We start from the raw sequence: 16,271 nt of genomic DNA, 5'->3' as shown, positions 1-16,271 counted from the left end.
CAAGTTAGTGTATGTATAAAGCAAATTTAATAAATTTTAAAATATCATAAGAGTAGTAACTGTAATAATAAAAAAATATTTTTAACAAATATTATTTATGTTTATTATGTATAGTTAAACTACTAAATTTAAATGCTATTTTCAGATAAACTCACAAAATTTACTGTCATTTCTAATGACTATTAGTTTTATATATAGGTCATAGGAGATGCAAAACGTTTTAAAATTTTATGAAAAATAATTTTAATCAAACAAAAAAATGTTTATCTGTTTTTTTTTATAAAACACGTCATTATGCTATTTACAGTGTAAAATTAAATTGTGTAAATGTGAACTTAGTAGGTTTATGATTTAAAAAAAAATTCGGCAGCTTAATTTCTACTACAGCAAATATAAGTTTTTAAGTTTTTTTAATCTTAACTTAAGACTTTTCATTTTTTAAGTTTACAGATTGCTTTTTGTTTTTATATTAAGCCAAAATACAAAATTATAAATACTTCTACTAAATTTAAAACACAAGCTATTTAAATAATTTCCGTTTAAAAATGTATATTTATACAATAGATACTTGCGTTAAAACCTATATAGTTTTTAGAAAACAAAGTTTGTTAAAGTTTAAATATTGTAAAAACTTTTACTTTATATATGTTATATAATTTCTTACAAGTAACTTTATTACAAGTAACCACAATATTTGCTTCATTTTAAAAATCGAACAAAGATCGTAAAATACAACTTAAAAGTTTTATAAATAAAGAACTTTTAAAATAACATAAGATTGGTTTACACTTGTAAAACAACTTACTTATGTACGTATCTACAGCTAATGACAAAGCAAAACATACTTTTGTTAAGTTATCAAAAATCTCTGAAATACAGGTTTAAAATTAAAAAAATATTAAGAACCGTTATTACCACGAATTAATTTTAGTATAATATGTTGTTACAAAATTTACTACAAAGTTATATAAAAAAAATTGTTTAACACTCGAACAAATTGCTATTATCTGTAGATTTTTTTTTGATAAGTTTTGTTCTATAACTCATCTTTTGATGACTTTCCATCAGAAGCCTGTTTTTTTTACATAATTAAATACAATTTACTTAATGTTATTTTCCGTTAAGACTTTTTGTTTTAATCTAATAAAAAAAATAAATTTACTTTAGTTTTTATATACACAACAGTTTTAAAAAGAACTGAAAACAGTAAAAACTTGTTTAAATACAGTTAAAACTAACTTAATTTTAAACTTAACTTAAAAGTTTTCTAAATTAATGAACTTTATTACTTTATATGTTATAAAGTCAATATTTAATAAAAAAAAAGTTTACTAGCTCTTTTAGTCTTTTTACTAACAGACTTTTTGAAATTATACAACACGAAAAAGCTTACTGAACTATGAACAAACAATAACATTATTAAAAGAAAATTACAACTTCATTTTTAAGAATTTCCTTTTCATAATAAGTGAATTATAAAAACAAGTTAAAGTTTACTAAATTATTATAATGTTTTAAAACGTTACTGCCTTAAACGCTTTTATCAACTTTAATTAAATATAAATGGTAACGCATATAAACATATTTGGTTTTAACAAACTAATTATCTCTTCTATTTTGAGTTCTACCTTCTCATAACAAGTCAGGTGCTTTTTTTTAAATAAGTTAACAAAAACTTAACTTACTATAAATTAAACAGCAATAAAGATGATTTAAATCAACTTCAAGGCATTAACTTTTACACTAACTTATGAATGTATTATTATACAAAATAGTACATGCTTAAAAAAAACTACTTACCTCTTCCTTTTTAAGATCTACCTCCTCATAATAAGTCAGGTTTTCCCCGCCATTTTCCGAATCCTCCTCCATCATTGATTGGACGAATGGTTTCAAAATACTGATGTCTGATTGGTACAATTCGACAAACGTCACGTGTTTGTTGTTGTCCGCGTCAAGTTTCGAGAACAACTCGCTGCACTGAGTATTATGAAGTTAAATTTACTTAATTTGTTACGTTTTGTTGTTACGTTTCTTTAATATGGGTTTTTAAATATTTGGTCGAGAAACTTAAAGATATTTTTTATTAGATCGTAATAATGTATAAATCGTATATAAGCTCTACAAACAGTATTTTTTTTAATAATAAAATTAATTTGATAGATAATTATAACCAGTACCTAAAGTTTTGTTAGCTACATTGACTTACTATATAATATATACTTGCTATATAAACTTATTTTTAGTTTATTATTTCTGCTAAAGGTTTAAATTTTTGTATATTTTTTCTTACTCTTCCGTAAGTTAAAATGTTTATACTTTACAGTTAAGTTAAACTACAATTGAAAGTGAATTATAATCATAACATAAATGTACTACTCCGTTAAGTATTTAAGTAAAACAAACTAAGTAAAAAAATGTTTAAGTTATTTTAACGTGAGACCGCTTTACGTTTACTTAGTATTACTAGTGTATTTATAAAATACTTTCAAGATATTTTAAAGCAGACTCAGTTTCAGTCACATAGACCTCTTCAGTGCTTATTTGAAAAATCTAGAGAGATATATGATAGTCATGGAAAACAGTGCTAAAACAAAAAATTAATGAAAACTAATAATATTTACTTAAAACAAATCTAAAATTATAAAACAAAACTAAAAAAACAGTTTTACTTTTATGTACGCTCTTATAAAGCTTTTATGTGACTAAATGTGACTTATTATTATCAATCTAAAAGTTTTTAAAAACTAAAGCAAAATTTAAAATTTTTATAGCCGATAAAAACCAACAATTTTTTAAACTTTCCATAGCTACGCCATAATTCAAACTCACTTAGAGCTTTCGCATTAAAAATAAGCACAATTTTATCTTAACAATGTTTATGTTGAAAAATTTCAAGAAGAAAGAAATCTGTATATAGGATCTTAAAATTGTTTTATTATATACTTTTTGATTGGAATTATATTTTTGATACTTAACCCAAAAAACAATTAAAGTGTAAGATACATTTAACCGTAAAATTATAAATTAATTAGTTTCTTTTTATAAGTAAAGATTTGTTTTTAAGTAAGGATTATTTGTTTTCATTCATTTTTTTGTTTTAGCTCTGTTTTCCATGACTATCATATATCTCTCTAGATTTTTCAAATAAGCACTGAAGAGGTCTATGTGATCGAAACTGAGTCTGCTTTAAGATATCTTAAAAGAATTTAATAAAAGTAGTTTTTCTTAGAGTAGAGATCTTTTTATTAGTTTTCGAAAAATCAAAACATATAATATTACTAATTTATTTAAAATTAAAACAAATAAACAAAAAGTCGTACACTATGTAGGTGTATATTATAATATTAATTGTTTTATAACTTTCTTTGATTAAACTTGGTTATAAATATTTCACAACAATTATGATTAGTATAAGGTTTTTTACACTATATATTATCTTTAAAAAAGCACATTAAGTTGCTTTCTTTATTTTCATTTGAGCTGTTTACCTTTACTTAGCCAAGTTATTTTTTTCTAAACGTGCTTAATAGTAAAGGTAAATTGAAAATACTTAAGATAAACAGATTTCTATTCTTAAAACCAGAAGAGAAGCGATATATTAAATATTTGATATAAACAGGTTCTTTTAATTTTATACCTACTTCTTAACCAATAACAAATCACAGTTTATATAAAAATTGTTTTTTAATACTACATTTACTATAACTTTAACGCGTTTTCTTAAAAATAACGTATACAAAACTTTAAACAACCAATTTTTGTTTATATCACAACCTACGTCATACATTAGATTTTTTTAGAAAACAACTTTTTTTTTTGTAATAAAACTCGTATAATATAAACAATATTATTATAGAAAACATCTCGAAATTTACATAGTTTTGTAAATGTAATAAATAAGACTGTTTAAAAAAGATTATTATTTTTTTCATAACTTACTCTAATTCAAATTAATTTTTGTTTACTATGACTAACCTCATCTTGGTCTAACTCTTCTATTCTGTGTAGAAAATCACAAAATCTGTCTTCTGAAATATTATCCGGTTCATTTTGTAACGATAAAATCCATTGCGCTCTAATTAAATAAATAATTAACTCCAATAGAGTTTAGTATCAGGTAAGTAGTTTGTAAGATCTATAACTTAAAGTATCCAAACCTAAATTTATAAAAACGATTTATTTTACTAAACATAGAGTTTAAATCCTTGTTCTTAGAATTGAGACACATAACTAATCAAAGTTATACCTCTACACAGAATTACAGAACACTTACTTCTAAATCACAAAAACGTTTTAGCAACAAAAGTAAAACTTATAAAAATTACATTTTTTAAAGTATAATAATTTTTTTTCTCATATAGAATATATAATATATGCAAATATAAACACGAGTAGTAAAACAAAAAATCTATGTTTGATGTTAAAAACCTACCTTCCGCTTTCGAGCTTGTCTAATATTTTAAAATTGTTGAGTTTTTCAGTCTCGTTCTTGTTGTTTTCGAACTTTTCTTCGCACTTTTTCCTGTTTGGCAGCCCTTTCATGTGGTCCCAGAATATGTTGACTGCAAAGTTACGAGGCCCGTGCGATTTGATGTGGTGAACCCAGCTGAAGAAATTAAAGTTTTGACTTTTTATTTGGTAGCACTTATAATATAAAACTATAATAATCAAAAATTTGATGTGGTGAACTTAATTGAAATAGTAGCATTTGAGCATGTTTTTTGTTGAATTTTATACGTATTATATCTGTTATGAAAATAAAACCTTTAATTTTGTTGTTATTTACTTTAAACTTTAACAATAAAGTTAGATAAACTAAACTTAAAATATTTTTTATAATAAGCTAAAATTAGCTACTAACATATACCGTAATAAATTTTGTTTTTTTATTGTACAAATCAAAATAAAAAACATACAAAAAACAACTTATTAACAAAAAATATTTTAGATTAATTTAAAAACAACCGCTGTAAACCCAGCTGACATATATTAAAAAATGAAACAAACACAAACTACGTGCATACTATTTTTATGTGTTATAGTGACTACATTATTCTAATAAAACTCTGTAGGTTTATTATATTTTTATGCAAGAATGAGTCATAGTTTGCATTTTCAAACATATTACACTTGTGTAAAATTTTAACAAGTTGTTCAAACTAAGTATTTATAGAAAGGTTGTTTTTGTTCGTTGATGAGTTTTTTAAATAAAACACAACAGTTCATATATAACATAGTCATAAGGCTAGTTCACTAACAAGCAAGGACATTTAACTCTACAATAATACAATCAAATTAGCAAGTTTAACTCACAGATAAGAAAATTTAAATCTACAAAAGTACAATTGAGTTAACAAGATTAACTCACAGATAAGGGAGGTACAAGCAATCTCCTGCCTCCATTTTAGCGTAGTACCAGGGAACTTGCAGGAGTTTTTTGTATCTTTTATAATCAACCTTGTCAACGTCGACTGTGCTTTTGCTGTCGACGTAGTAGAACTTGTCGGTATGTTTCTGTACGAGTCAAAAGAATTATTATCATTTTGTATTTAGTATATAACAGCACAGTCAATTGATTTAAGTACTACTTGCTGTTTTTGTATAAGTTTGCTCAAAAACAGAGTTATAACAACATAACACAACACAACTTATACATTACAGTTTCTATTATTTAAATCTTAGTTTACTTTTCTTAATGTTTATGGTTATTAAGTATATTTTAAAGTGACTAGCTACTTGCTAAACAGATGAAGTTATAAGGTAATTTTAGATTTCAGGTTAGTAGTTGCTTATATTATGTTTTATTTTTAAGTGTGTAAAGTATTAAACAACGAATCATGGTATTTGAATATTACTTTTATCTGTAAAAAACAATATTCATTAATTTGTATATGCTTAAACTTAGCTATAAAACTATTCAAAAATCTTAAATAACTTTTACACGTTTAAAAAGAATCATATTACAATAAATAAGCAGTTTTGTATATCGTTTTCTCTATAAGAAACTAAATTGTTTTTTGAGATTTTAATTACTCTAATTCTAAAATTTATTTTAAAAGTAAATTATAAATATGTTTTAAATCAAACGTAAAATTTTATTTCTCTTTTATTGATCGATCGATAATTTTTTTTTGTTAATTAAACAAAAATTTACAATGGATTTTTTTTTCAGTTTACTGACATTAAACCAATTATTTCTTTTTCATTCGCTTTGTTATGTAAATGACAGCCAAATACAATTGAAATTTGTTACTTAAGTACTGAAGCTTACGTAAATAAAAAATTATTGAAAACAATTTCAAACTCAAAAATTTTATCTAACCTTTAAAATTATACGGTGTAAAAAAATTTTTCGAAAATCTGAAAAGTTAACAGTTTTTTATTGTCTTTTAATAAGTCTTATTAATTTAAAGTTACAAACTAACAATAAAATTTCAATGAAATTTATTAGTATTTTTATTGTTTCGTTAAAGTTCAAAATAACTTAAGAAGACTAAAAAATAATTTTTCTTCTTATGCAGCCTAAATACTTATATTGAATAAATTAAGAACAATTTAATTTAATCTTGAGTTTGTTTAAGAAGCATTGTTTTTTATTTAGATAAAATTAAATTTAGTTGCAATGCTTATAAAAGCAAAAAAGTCTTTATATTTTTAGTTAATTGAAATATTTAATAAAAGATCTAATAAAAGCTATAGCTACAAGTAAAACTTATGATAATAGTCTTCAATTAATTTTACGTTACAGATCTATTGATATTTTTAAGCAAATTTAAATCATTTTAAAATTACGTTGAAAATATAAACATTTAAATATAGAAGTTCTATATTTAACAGTTTGTAACATTGTAGATTGAATTTTTAACAAAACTAGCATAAACTTAAGTATTAACCTAATAAGTTCAATTTTTATTTATCTTGTGTTTTGAGACAGTATTATAGCAATATAGAAGTTAGTTCAGTAAAACTAACAAAGGTCTTAATTAAGTTTTTAGTACAGATTTCAATGCTTTAACTCTTTTTTTTTTTATTTCCTGTTTAGTACAATGAAGCAGTAGTACTTAAGTAGATTAGGTAGTTTTTACCTAACATAATACAAGAAAACATGTTAATACAAAACTTTAAAACTTTAAAAAGTTAATTATTTCACCGGTTTTCGCTTTTAAAGTTTGTAAAATTCATTTTTATTTTTATTTTCTTCGGTTGCTAAGTTAAGTATGTAAGCTTTAATATAAAAAAATGATTTCAGATCTTATAAAAAAATAATTAGTAAAAGCTGTTTTTGTTTGTACACTAATTGACGGTTTGACTTTGTTGTGGAGTTGAAAATTTTTTACGATAATCAAAACTTGTCGATAGACGATAAATCTTGGTCAAAATAAATTAATCAAAACTGCACATTGAAAAATATTGCTAGTTACAAAGCTGAAATTTGTATAATTTTTTTAAAACTAAATATTTTTTTATTAGTTGTTAGTCTACAATTTTATATAAATTCTGTAAAATTCACAAGCCTCCATGGATAATATTTTTTTTCTTTAGCATATAATTTACGATAGAAAGTTTGGCTTTTAGTGATCAATTTGTTTTGTAGTTTTATTTGATAGGTTAATGTGAAAATTTTATTTAACAAATAAAACTTGTTCTGTAGTTGTGTGAGCCACAAGCTCTTAAATTAAACATTCGAAGCGTTAGAAATGTTTTACCTAACAATGCCGACACTCGATAGTCAACCTTTTGATTCAGTCGCACATCAATCAAGAGTACAAAAAACAAAAATTAAGCAACTAGATACATTGCCTTCTTTTTTTATAAAAATATCATATACCAGTAAAATTTGTACATCTAACAAACCGGATAAGCGAGCCACAGTTCGTTTCTCCACTTGTACAGACAATTCAAAAAATAATGAGAAAAAAATAGTTACTTTTTTCAAACGCAAACTGATTCTAAAGTTTTTCAACAAAACTCTAACCGGATGAGCGAGCCACAGTTCCTTGCTTCCGTCATAGAGACAATTGAAGTTGTCCGAGGAATCCGAATGCAGCAGAGACCTGGTCCCGCCCGCGGACAACCACATGATGCACGTTTCCATCCTGCCCGCGAAGTCCTCGCACAACAGCGGCTTCGGCACGTCTATTTCGTCTGTTCGGAATAAATTTGATTGTTAGTTGAAGTAATTGAATAAGTTGTCTGTTTGTTTCATGTTATTTAAATCGTTATTAATAAAATAATTTTAACTTTAGTCTAGTTGAAAATGGCATTTGATTGATTTCATCGTTGCTTTTTATAGCAAGCTAGTGGCGTAATTGTTAATATAGTTTGTGCATAAAATGTCAGCTGTTTTTCTAGATACGTAGTTTTATAACTTTTACTTTTAGATCATTAAAATATTGCAAAATTTGAAAGTGATAAATTAGGACGAGTATTACCTCTAAGAGGGTTAGGTATCATTATATCAGAAACCATGTAGTAATTATTTTTCTGGTATACTTTGGTGAACTTGCTCAATGACATTCTCTTTTCTCTTTTATCTCTTCTCTCCTTTACTGTTGGCTCGTAAGATATTTTCCATTTACCGTATTTCTCTCTGTAGAAATAGTTTTACTTTGTACTTTAGTAGAGTACGTTTCAATCTAAACATTACTGTAATAGTGCGTCAATATTTGAAAAAGTTTCAACCAAAATGCATATAAATTATGTTCATAGTTAACCCAGTTTAAAATAAATGCTATCTAGAAGTGTTTGCTATATAAAACTACTATTATTTAAAGTTATATTATAAAGTTTTTAGTTTTTGCCTTATGTAGAAAACAAAACTAAAAAAAGGATACAACGGTTTTTGAAATCATAGCAAAAAAGATGTATTATTAATATAAAAACTTTAAAAATATATCGAGCTTTGTTAGTAAATTATCTAAAATATTTTCCTAAAAAAATGTTTTAAACTATAACTTGTATAAAAATGTAAAAAATTGTATGCATGTTTTCAGTTTAGAAAAATATCACATACTATTTTAAATAACATATAAACAACTATTTCAAAAACGACATATATAATCTTAATTAGAACTTTAGACTAAATGTAAAAAGAAAATGAAGCTCGATAGCATTAATAAGATGCACAACTTTATATGTACACGAATTTTTATATTAATATAAGTTATTAGTATTTTAACCTAAACAACTGAATATGAAATTGTTAATTGTCAATTGAATTCATGAGAAAGGGTTGCATTTTATAAAAAAGTGCAACCATTTTATTTTATTTTATCGTATTAGAGTAGGCTTAAATTAAAACAATTTTGTTTGAAAATTTTTTTAAAGTAAGTTTAAAATTCAACAATATAGTTCAGGTTGAAAAAACAAGTTTACAAACTGTTAACAGACATATATAATTGAAAACTTACCTCAGATAAGTATCGTTTCTGAAATTGTTGTAGCTAGGAAACTTCTTAGCCACCCCTTTGAACAATACAGGTGTGGAAGTTTGAACGTAGTCCTCCCACAAAGCAACCGGATCCGGCAACTCAGTTCTGACCCGCACATCCATGGTGTCCAACCCGACACCAAACGGTTTGCCGTGACCCGGATGACTGCTGCTGTGCGTTGTGTGGAAAAGGCAAAACAGAAATAGTTGTATCAGCATTTTGATATTATCAACTGTAAAAACGTTTAAATAATTTAGTTTGATGAAAGAAAGCAAGTAATCTAAATGAGAACAAAATATTCTTTGAAGGCATGAAGTTTATAAACATTAGTAAACAGTATTTTAATATATTTACTGCTGTTGGCTTTTTTTGTATGTAAAAATATTAGTTCTATTTTTAGAAATAACTAACAAATGAACTTTTATTAACGAATCAAGCTTTAAAATACGAAAGAAATATTTTTTTATTTTAGTTTCTAGTGACCGTAAAAAATAACTAAACATTTAACGATTAAAACAAATTCAGCTGAAACTATAAAAGTTATACAAACTTTTATTATAAAAACTATTTATTCAATTTTTTGTTATAAACAAAACAATAGCTAGTTAACACAGTTGTAAACAAAACAGCAAAAATATAATAATGCTTATAACTTTTTAGTATACTTTTGGCTAAAAAAAAATTAAAACTCATAAACTTAGTAAAATAAAATTATATTTTTCAGCATGAAAAACGTTTCAATTTTAATAACGGAAGTTACCTACGCTTAATAAACTTGAATAAAATTATTTGTGGTCATAAAAAGTACTTTTAAATAAAAAATATAGTTTAATTAAACAGAATATAATTTATATTAATTACTTAAAACAGATTTTTTTTTACTTTGTAAAGGATAACAACACGAAATTTTTTGCAAGTTTGATTGAAAAATGTTAAATTTATTAAAAAACAATCTTCAAAGTTACAAGTAGTTTACAGTGTTTTTGCTTATAAAATTTGATTGTAAACCACAATTTAATTACTCATGCAAAAACATACTCAACTTTTCTAAAGTATTAAAAAATTATTTTTTCCAAATTTATTTTGCAATTAGAAGAGTGTGTTTTTAGTCTTAACTAGTAAATTATTTAAAACAAATTAGTTTTAAAGCTAACCACTAAGTAAAAAATTAATCGTTTTCCTGCTAGTGATAGTAATGAGAAATCTTTTATGAAAAAGTTTAACTTTTGCACAGTAGGCGAAAATTGAAATTATTTTGAAGATATTAATGAAATTTTGAATAACTGTGCATATTGTAAATATAAAAAAAGCTATATAAATCTTTTCTAAGATAACAAACTTAAAAAAGAAGGGCTTAAGCAAATGTTTTTTTTTCGTTTATTAATCATTTATATTTTATCAATGTTATCAATGTATAAAATTGTAAAGTTTATCATTGTTTAAAGTTTCACATTTTAGTAAGTTATTAAACAAAGGTCTAAATGTATTTTTCAAAGTTCATACATGTATTTGAATTCAAAAAAGTAATTGATATACTTAAGTTTTCAAGCTTAAGGTCAAACGTAACGCAAAAAAAGCAAGTTACTTTAAAGCATGTTCACTTAAATATGTAAACATGATCTATAAACATAATTTAAAACAATAGACACTTTAATGTTTTTTTAATAAGATGAAACCTTAAGTTTTGCTTTTTAAATTTTATTTTTTACCTTTAAAAATATGAAACTTTGTTTAAAACAAAAATCCTTCGAGTTGCCAATTGACTTAACCTTAGCTGTTAAATGGAATTATTAAGTCTGAATTGAACTTTTAAGTTCAAAAGAATCTTTACTATCCCTATCACCAAAATTTTGAATAAAAATTATTTAGTTTCCTGTTAGCCTTACATTAATGTTTCTACAGTATTTATTTACGGTCATCTCTTCTTAAATAATTATCATACTATTTAATATATTTCTAATTCTAAACAGCTTCGCCAAACAAATGAAATCCCAAAAACATTGATAAACAGTTCTTGTACATAACTTTTTTTTATAAAAAACGTTTTATATAAAGCATTAGTATTAGTTTAGCTAGCTTAGATTAACATAGTTGGTTTTTCGCAATCTTGCAAAAATCAATAACATTAAAAAAATATTAGATTTGGAAATTTTTTATTTAAAAGAATCATCTGTACGACGATATTTTTCAAACAAACGAAATTATTACAAAAATTCCAAACTACTTACAAAAAAAAAACTTCAATGTAATTCTTATACGGTTTATTATGCACAATGCGAGAAAAATTTTTTTTGAAAATAAAATATTGAAAGTTTCAAAATTATCAGTGTGGTTTTAGTAAAGCATATAAAAAACTGTAAAACAGCATATTTATAAATGTATACATTTTTTTATAGCAATTTTTTAACTTGCCATATTAGCGAATTAGAAAGAAAAGTTAAAAAAAACCATAATTTGTGTTAAAATTTTACTTAAAAAATAAAACTGTAATATAAAAGTACAAGGTTGAACAATTTTTTTACCTACATAAAGAAATTTTTCGAAGTTTCTCACTTCAAAAGCTATATTTTTTTATATATTTTCTGGCAGTAAAAAAAAAATCAAGTAACATTTAAAAGTGACAGGTGATAAGTTAAAGTTGTGTTTGTTTTAGTCTCTTTTAAACCAACAAAGTTTTTAAAAGCATTTTCATGTCATGTTATCTCAAATGATTTTCTCTAACATTTTTCAGCAAAACAAATTCATATTTTCAAGCTGTGTTAGCGAAAACCGTAGCACTTAACAAATTAAAAATAAACTTCTACAATGAAGCTACAAAATATCAAATATATTAATACAAAAGCACTTTCAAGTACAGTAAGCTTATATTTAGCAGTATTAAAAAAGTTTGTGTTTTGTAAGATTTATTGCAAAACCATAAGAAATTTTTATATGTTTTAAATTTAGATTCTTTAAAACAAAAATAAGCAGTGTCTATGTAAAACCCTGTTATTCAAATTAGTATCAAATAATTTAATTATCATGTATTTAAACTAGCTTTACTTATTTTGACTAAAACCTTTTTTAATCGGTAGTCAATAAGTTTTTGATATTGGAATAATAAAGTTATTTTTTATTTTTAACACACTAAAGTTAAATTGTCCTGAATAAACTATTGTATAAAAGTAAACAAGTTGATAAAGTTATAGTAAATGCACATATAATGTAAGTGTTTATAATCAACAAATATTTCTTTAATCAGCAAAAAGCTTTATGTTTTAGCCTAGATTTTTTTTATTATAAGAATTTTATATTATTATTGTAACTCCCAACGTAAAATGTACAGAAATAAAAAAATTATTTATTTTTCTAAAAAGTTTCAGTTTTAACAATGTTTAACATCTCTACTTACTTAAACTCTTTAAAATGACAAATTTTGATGTAAACAGAAATAAGTTTTTTCCTAAAATCAATAACTCTAAATGTATTTAATTACTCGGAACTCATATTTCTACCGACTTGTACTCAGACTTAGTCCTGGTTTGCTGATGAGCCCCGTTGGAATTCAACAGCTTGTTCGACTGACTGCTGCTCAAGTCCTTCCCTCTCTTCGCCCTCCAAGGCATCACGATCTTCCTGCACCTCTTCAGCACTCCGACGGCGCACGACACGTTGACGAGGATGTTGAACCCGTACACGAAAGCGCCGACGTTCACCACGTCCGTGTGGTAGTAGTAGAGCGTGGTGACGGTGGCAGTGAGGTTGATGAGCACGCACAGAAGGGTTATCACGCAGCATCTGAATTCAAAGCGTTAAGATTTGTAGCATACAAATGCACTGTTGATTTTTAACTTTATCGTTTTTCAGGAAACTTGTTAGAAGTAAACTGATGCAGTTTCTAAGGACATGTTGTCTGAAATTTTAAATAAAACTTGGAATGATATGTTTGATTAAAATATCAAACTTACGATGTTTTAAGTTAGAAAAAATTTACAAATCCATGTTAGTAAACAATTGTAAACCTATACTTGACCAAATGTTTGATATATAAGTTTATAAAAAATATTGTAATAAGGTTACTATTTCTAAGCAGTTACCTTTTGATTAGCGCCACCATTTGACGGTCCCTCCTTAAAAGCAAATCTCCCCCCTTGAAAGAAATCAGGTTTCGCTTGGTTGAGTGGGTGGAACCGTTGGACCTTAAGCTCCGTTTGCTGTTCAGTTTGGGGGTATTCCCGCTTACAGAAATCGTGTGCAGGATGCCGTTCGTCAGTTGCCTGTGACGCAACAACGGGTACACGAACAGGGGGAGGAGCGCCACGTGGGTCAGCACTGACGTCACGGCCCCCAGAACCATCTGCGTGTTCTGGAGCCACGATTGGGGCCGCCAGCACAAGTCCTCCTCTACGTAGTAACTGTCGAAAAAACATGTTACATTAACTTTTTATCTACTTATAATTGTTGGATAAAATCAGCGTGAAAATTTTTTAACTTGATTACATTTTTTGTTCTCAATTTTACATTATGTAGACTCTTATCACTGCATTTAGCAGAGTTTAAATATGTTTAAAAAATTAAACGGTTAGTTATGCTCTAAATAGTTTAATTTATTTTAGCAGATATCCTTGTTATTAGTTTTAAATTATTTAGACTCTTATCACTGCATTTAGCAAAGTTTAAATATGTTTAAAAATTAAACGGTTAGTTATGCTCTAAACAGTTTAGTTTAATTTAGCAGATATCCTTGTTATTGAAATTTAAATTAACACAAGTATTTTGTTTGATTAAAAATTCTAATCACCTCAGTCCGACGATTGACAAACACGTTTGCACGGTGTAACACAAAACTATCAGCACTAACACGCACCGGCTAACTTGTTGAAACCTGAAAGTTGAAAAAAACATTATTTTGTTGTGATACGATTTGTTTTTTTTTTTGTATATATACTCGTCTTTTATACCTCCGCTATCTATTTAATAAATATATTAGAGCTACGTTTTATTGTTGATTTTAGTTGTAGTTACTAGTTTTAGTTTTTATTGTTTAAACTCGAAAAAGCTATATTAACAACAAGGTTTACCAAGCTAACAAAACTAATATATTATTTTATAACTCTATAGATGTTATGATAAAGTTTTAATAAACCTTCACACATTAGTACTAACTATATCAGTTTGAAATATGTTACCTCGAACTGTACAAATCGGATACTGAGGGGCTGGAATAAAACAGCTTCTGCCGCAACCAGAACAAGAAGTAGATGGAGAAAATGCACGTGGTGTAGAACACCTTCTGCAAAGTGTTTATTATCTGACACAGGTGTCGCGTCTTCGTGCTCAACGTTGCGTTTCCGTGGTTATCTGAATCAATGTTTGTTATGTAAAAGTCTGAAACTTTTACTTTATATATAGAAATACTTTTTGTATAAACTTTGTTGTTCAGTAAAACCTGGAAAACTGCGTTTACAGATCTGAATCAACGTTTACAGATCGTAAATGTTGGAAACTAAAGTGTTTTATATATTGTATGTTTATTTTAAAAGGCACTTTGTTGTTCAGTAAAAAATGGGAAATTGTGTTTACAAGTTTCGGTTAAAACGTATAAAAACTAGTCGGGTATATTCAAAAATATTTTAAAATAAACAATTTTTCGGCATATAACGTCTTATTTTGTGCACAGCTAACAACAATTTTTGTTTACACAATCGTTGAAATAAAACTTAATTTTGAAAACTCACCTAAGTTTTTGTGATATTCAGTCAAGTTTTTGGATAGTCCGAACCCGCACAGACAGGTTACGTAGAACAGGGTGGAAAATGTTGAAGCCCACAGCAGAATCCATCTAAACAAAGTTGGGAGAATTTTATTACAAATGTACAGTTTCAAAGTTGTTTAAAGAACTTTGTTGTAATAAAAAAATGTCTTCTTTTTCAAATAAATTCAGTTATTTCTTAAAATATTTAACTTTGATAAAGTAAGATATTAAAACAAAAATGATCTCAAATGTTAGAAATTTTAACTTCTTAGATTCAAAAAAAGTTTATTCATACATAAAATAGTTACGGAACTATGACCTTTTGAGTATACACGGAAAAAATTTACAAGAAATACTTGTTCTGCAATTAAAAGCGTCATATCACAAATCAATTGTAACATCAAAATACTTATTTCCTTTCTATGAACAATTCGACATGTAAACCAAACTTTAAATAAAAAATGCTATAAGGTAAAATTCAATAACTGTCGTTGTTACGTTTTTGACTTTAAATACTTTTTTATGGCAAGCGTAAACAAATTCTCACCTCAAATACTTGACTCCCTTCTTTGTGACGACCCGCTTTGACCTGTGCTCGTTTATGACGAGTGTGGCGAATATGTACAGTGACGTCACGAATAAAACGCTGAAGAGAATTAGCGACATCTGCTGCCACCACGCGGTTAGTTTTTTCGATTGGTCAACAGAACTTCTCGTTTGAGCGGTTGTCGTGTTGTGGAGGTTCGTTGACGTTATATCGAGGTGGTCTGCTGTCGAGCTTGTAAAATTCATCGTTAGGATCTAGTAGGGAGTACTTTGTACAATTTCGAAGTTCAGATCAAGTATTTCAGCAAGAAAACTTTATGAAAGTTGGAAATTTAACCAAAGAACAAAGTTAGAACTTTTTGTAGAAACTGGAGACTCACCAAAAGTTTTAATTTAGGTGTTTTGTTTAAACTTGTCACACCAGATGTTATTACATGCTTATTAAGTGCTCCTGTTTAAAAACAAATTATTTATTTAGTACTGAAGTTTATTAAAAATGCTTTTTGTAAATAAAAAATTGAGTTTAAATATTTGTGCAATATATCTAATATAATAAA

The 16,271-nt window shown here is 26.1% G+C and overlaps 1 protein-coding gene across 1 annotated transcript; it reads right to left on the bottom strand.

Annotated features, from left to right (window-relative positions):
* Nucleotides 1-983: 983 nt before the first annotated feature.
* LOC145828897 (uncharacterized) lies at nt 984-15,960 on the bottom strand. Its single transcript, XM_082936643.1, has 14 exons — nt 15,716-15,960; nt 15,152-15,255; nt 14,603-14,774; nt 14,215-14,298; nt 13,511-13,828; nt 12,933-13,211; nt 9,414-9,605; nt 8,436-8,593; nt 7,979-8,148; nt 5,372-5,517; nt 4,436-4,609; nt 3,979-4,078; nt 1,801-1,980; nt 984-1,072 (listed from the first exon to the last, which is right to left on the bottom strand). The coding sequence occupies exons 1-14, from the start codon at nt 15,958-15,960 to the stop codon at nt 1,037-1,039; spliced, it is 2,358 nt and encodes a 785-aa protein (XP_082792769.1). The 3' UTR covers nt 984-1,036.
* Nucleotides 15,961-16,271: the final 311 nt, after the last annotated feature.

Source organism: Thalia democratica, chromosome 2 (assembly GCF_965202585.1).
Source record: "Thalia democratica chromosome 2, ktThaDemo2.hap1.1, whole genome shotgun sequence".
NCBI lineage: Eukaryota > Metazoa > Chordata > Thaliacea > Salpida > Salpidae > Thalia > Thalia democratica.
This window is presented reverse-complemented; position numbering and strand designations above follow the sequence as displayed.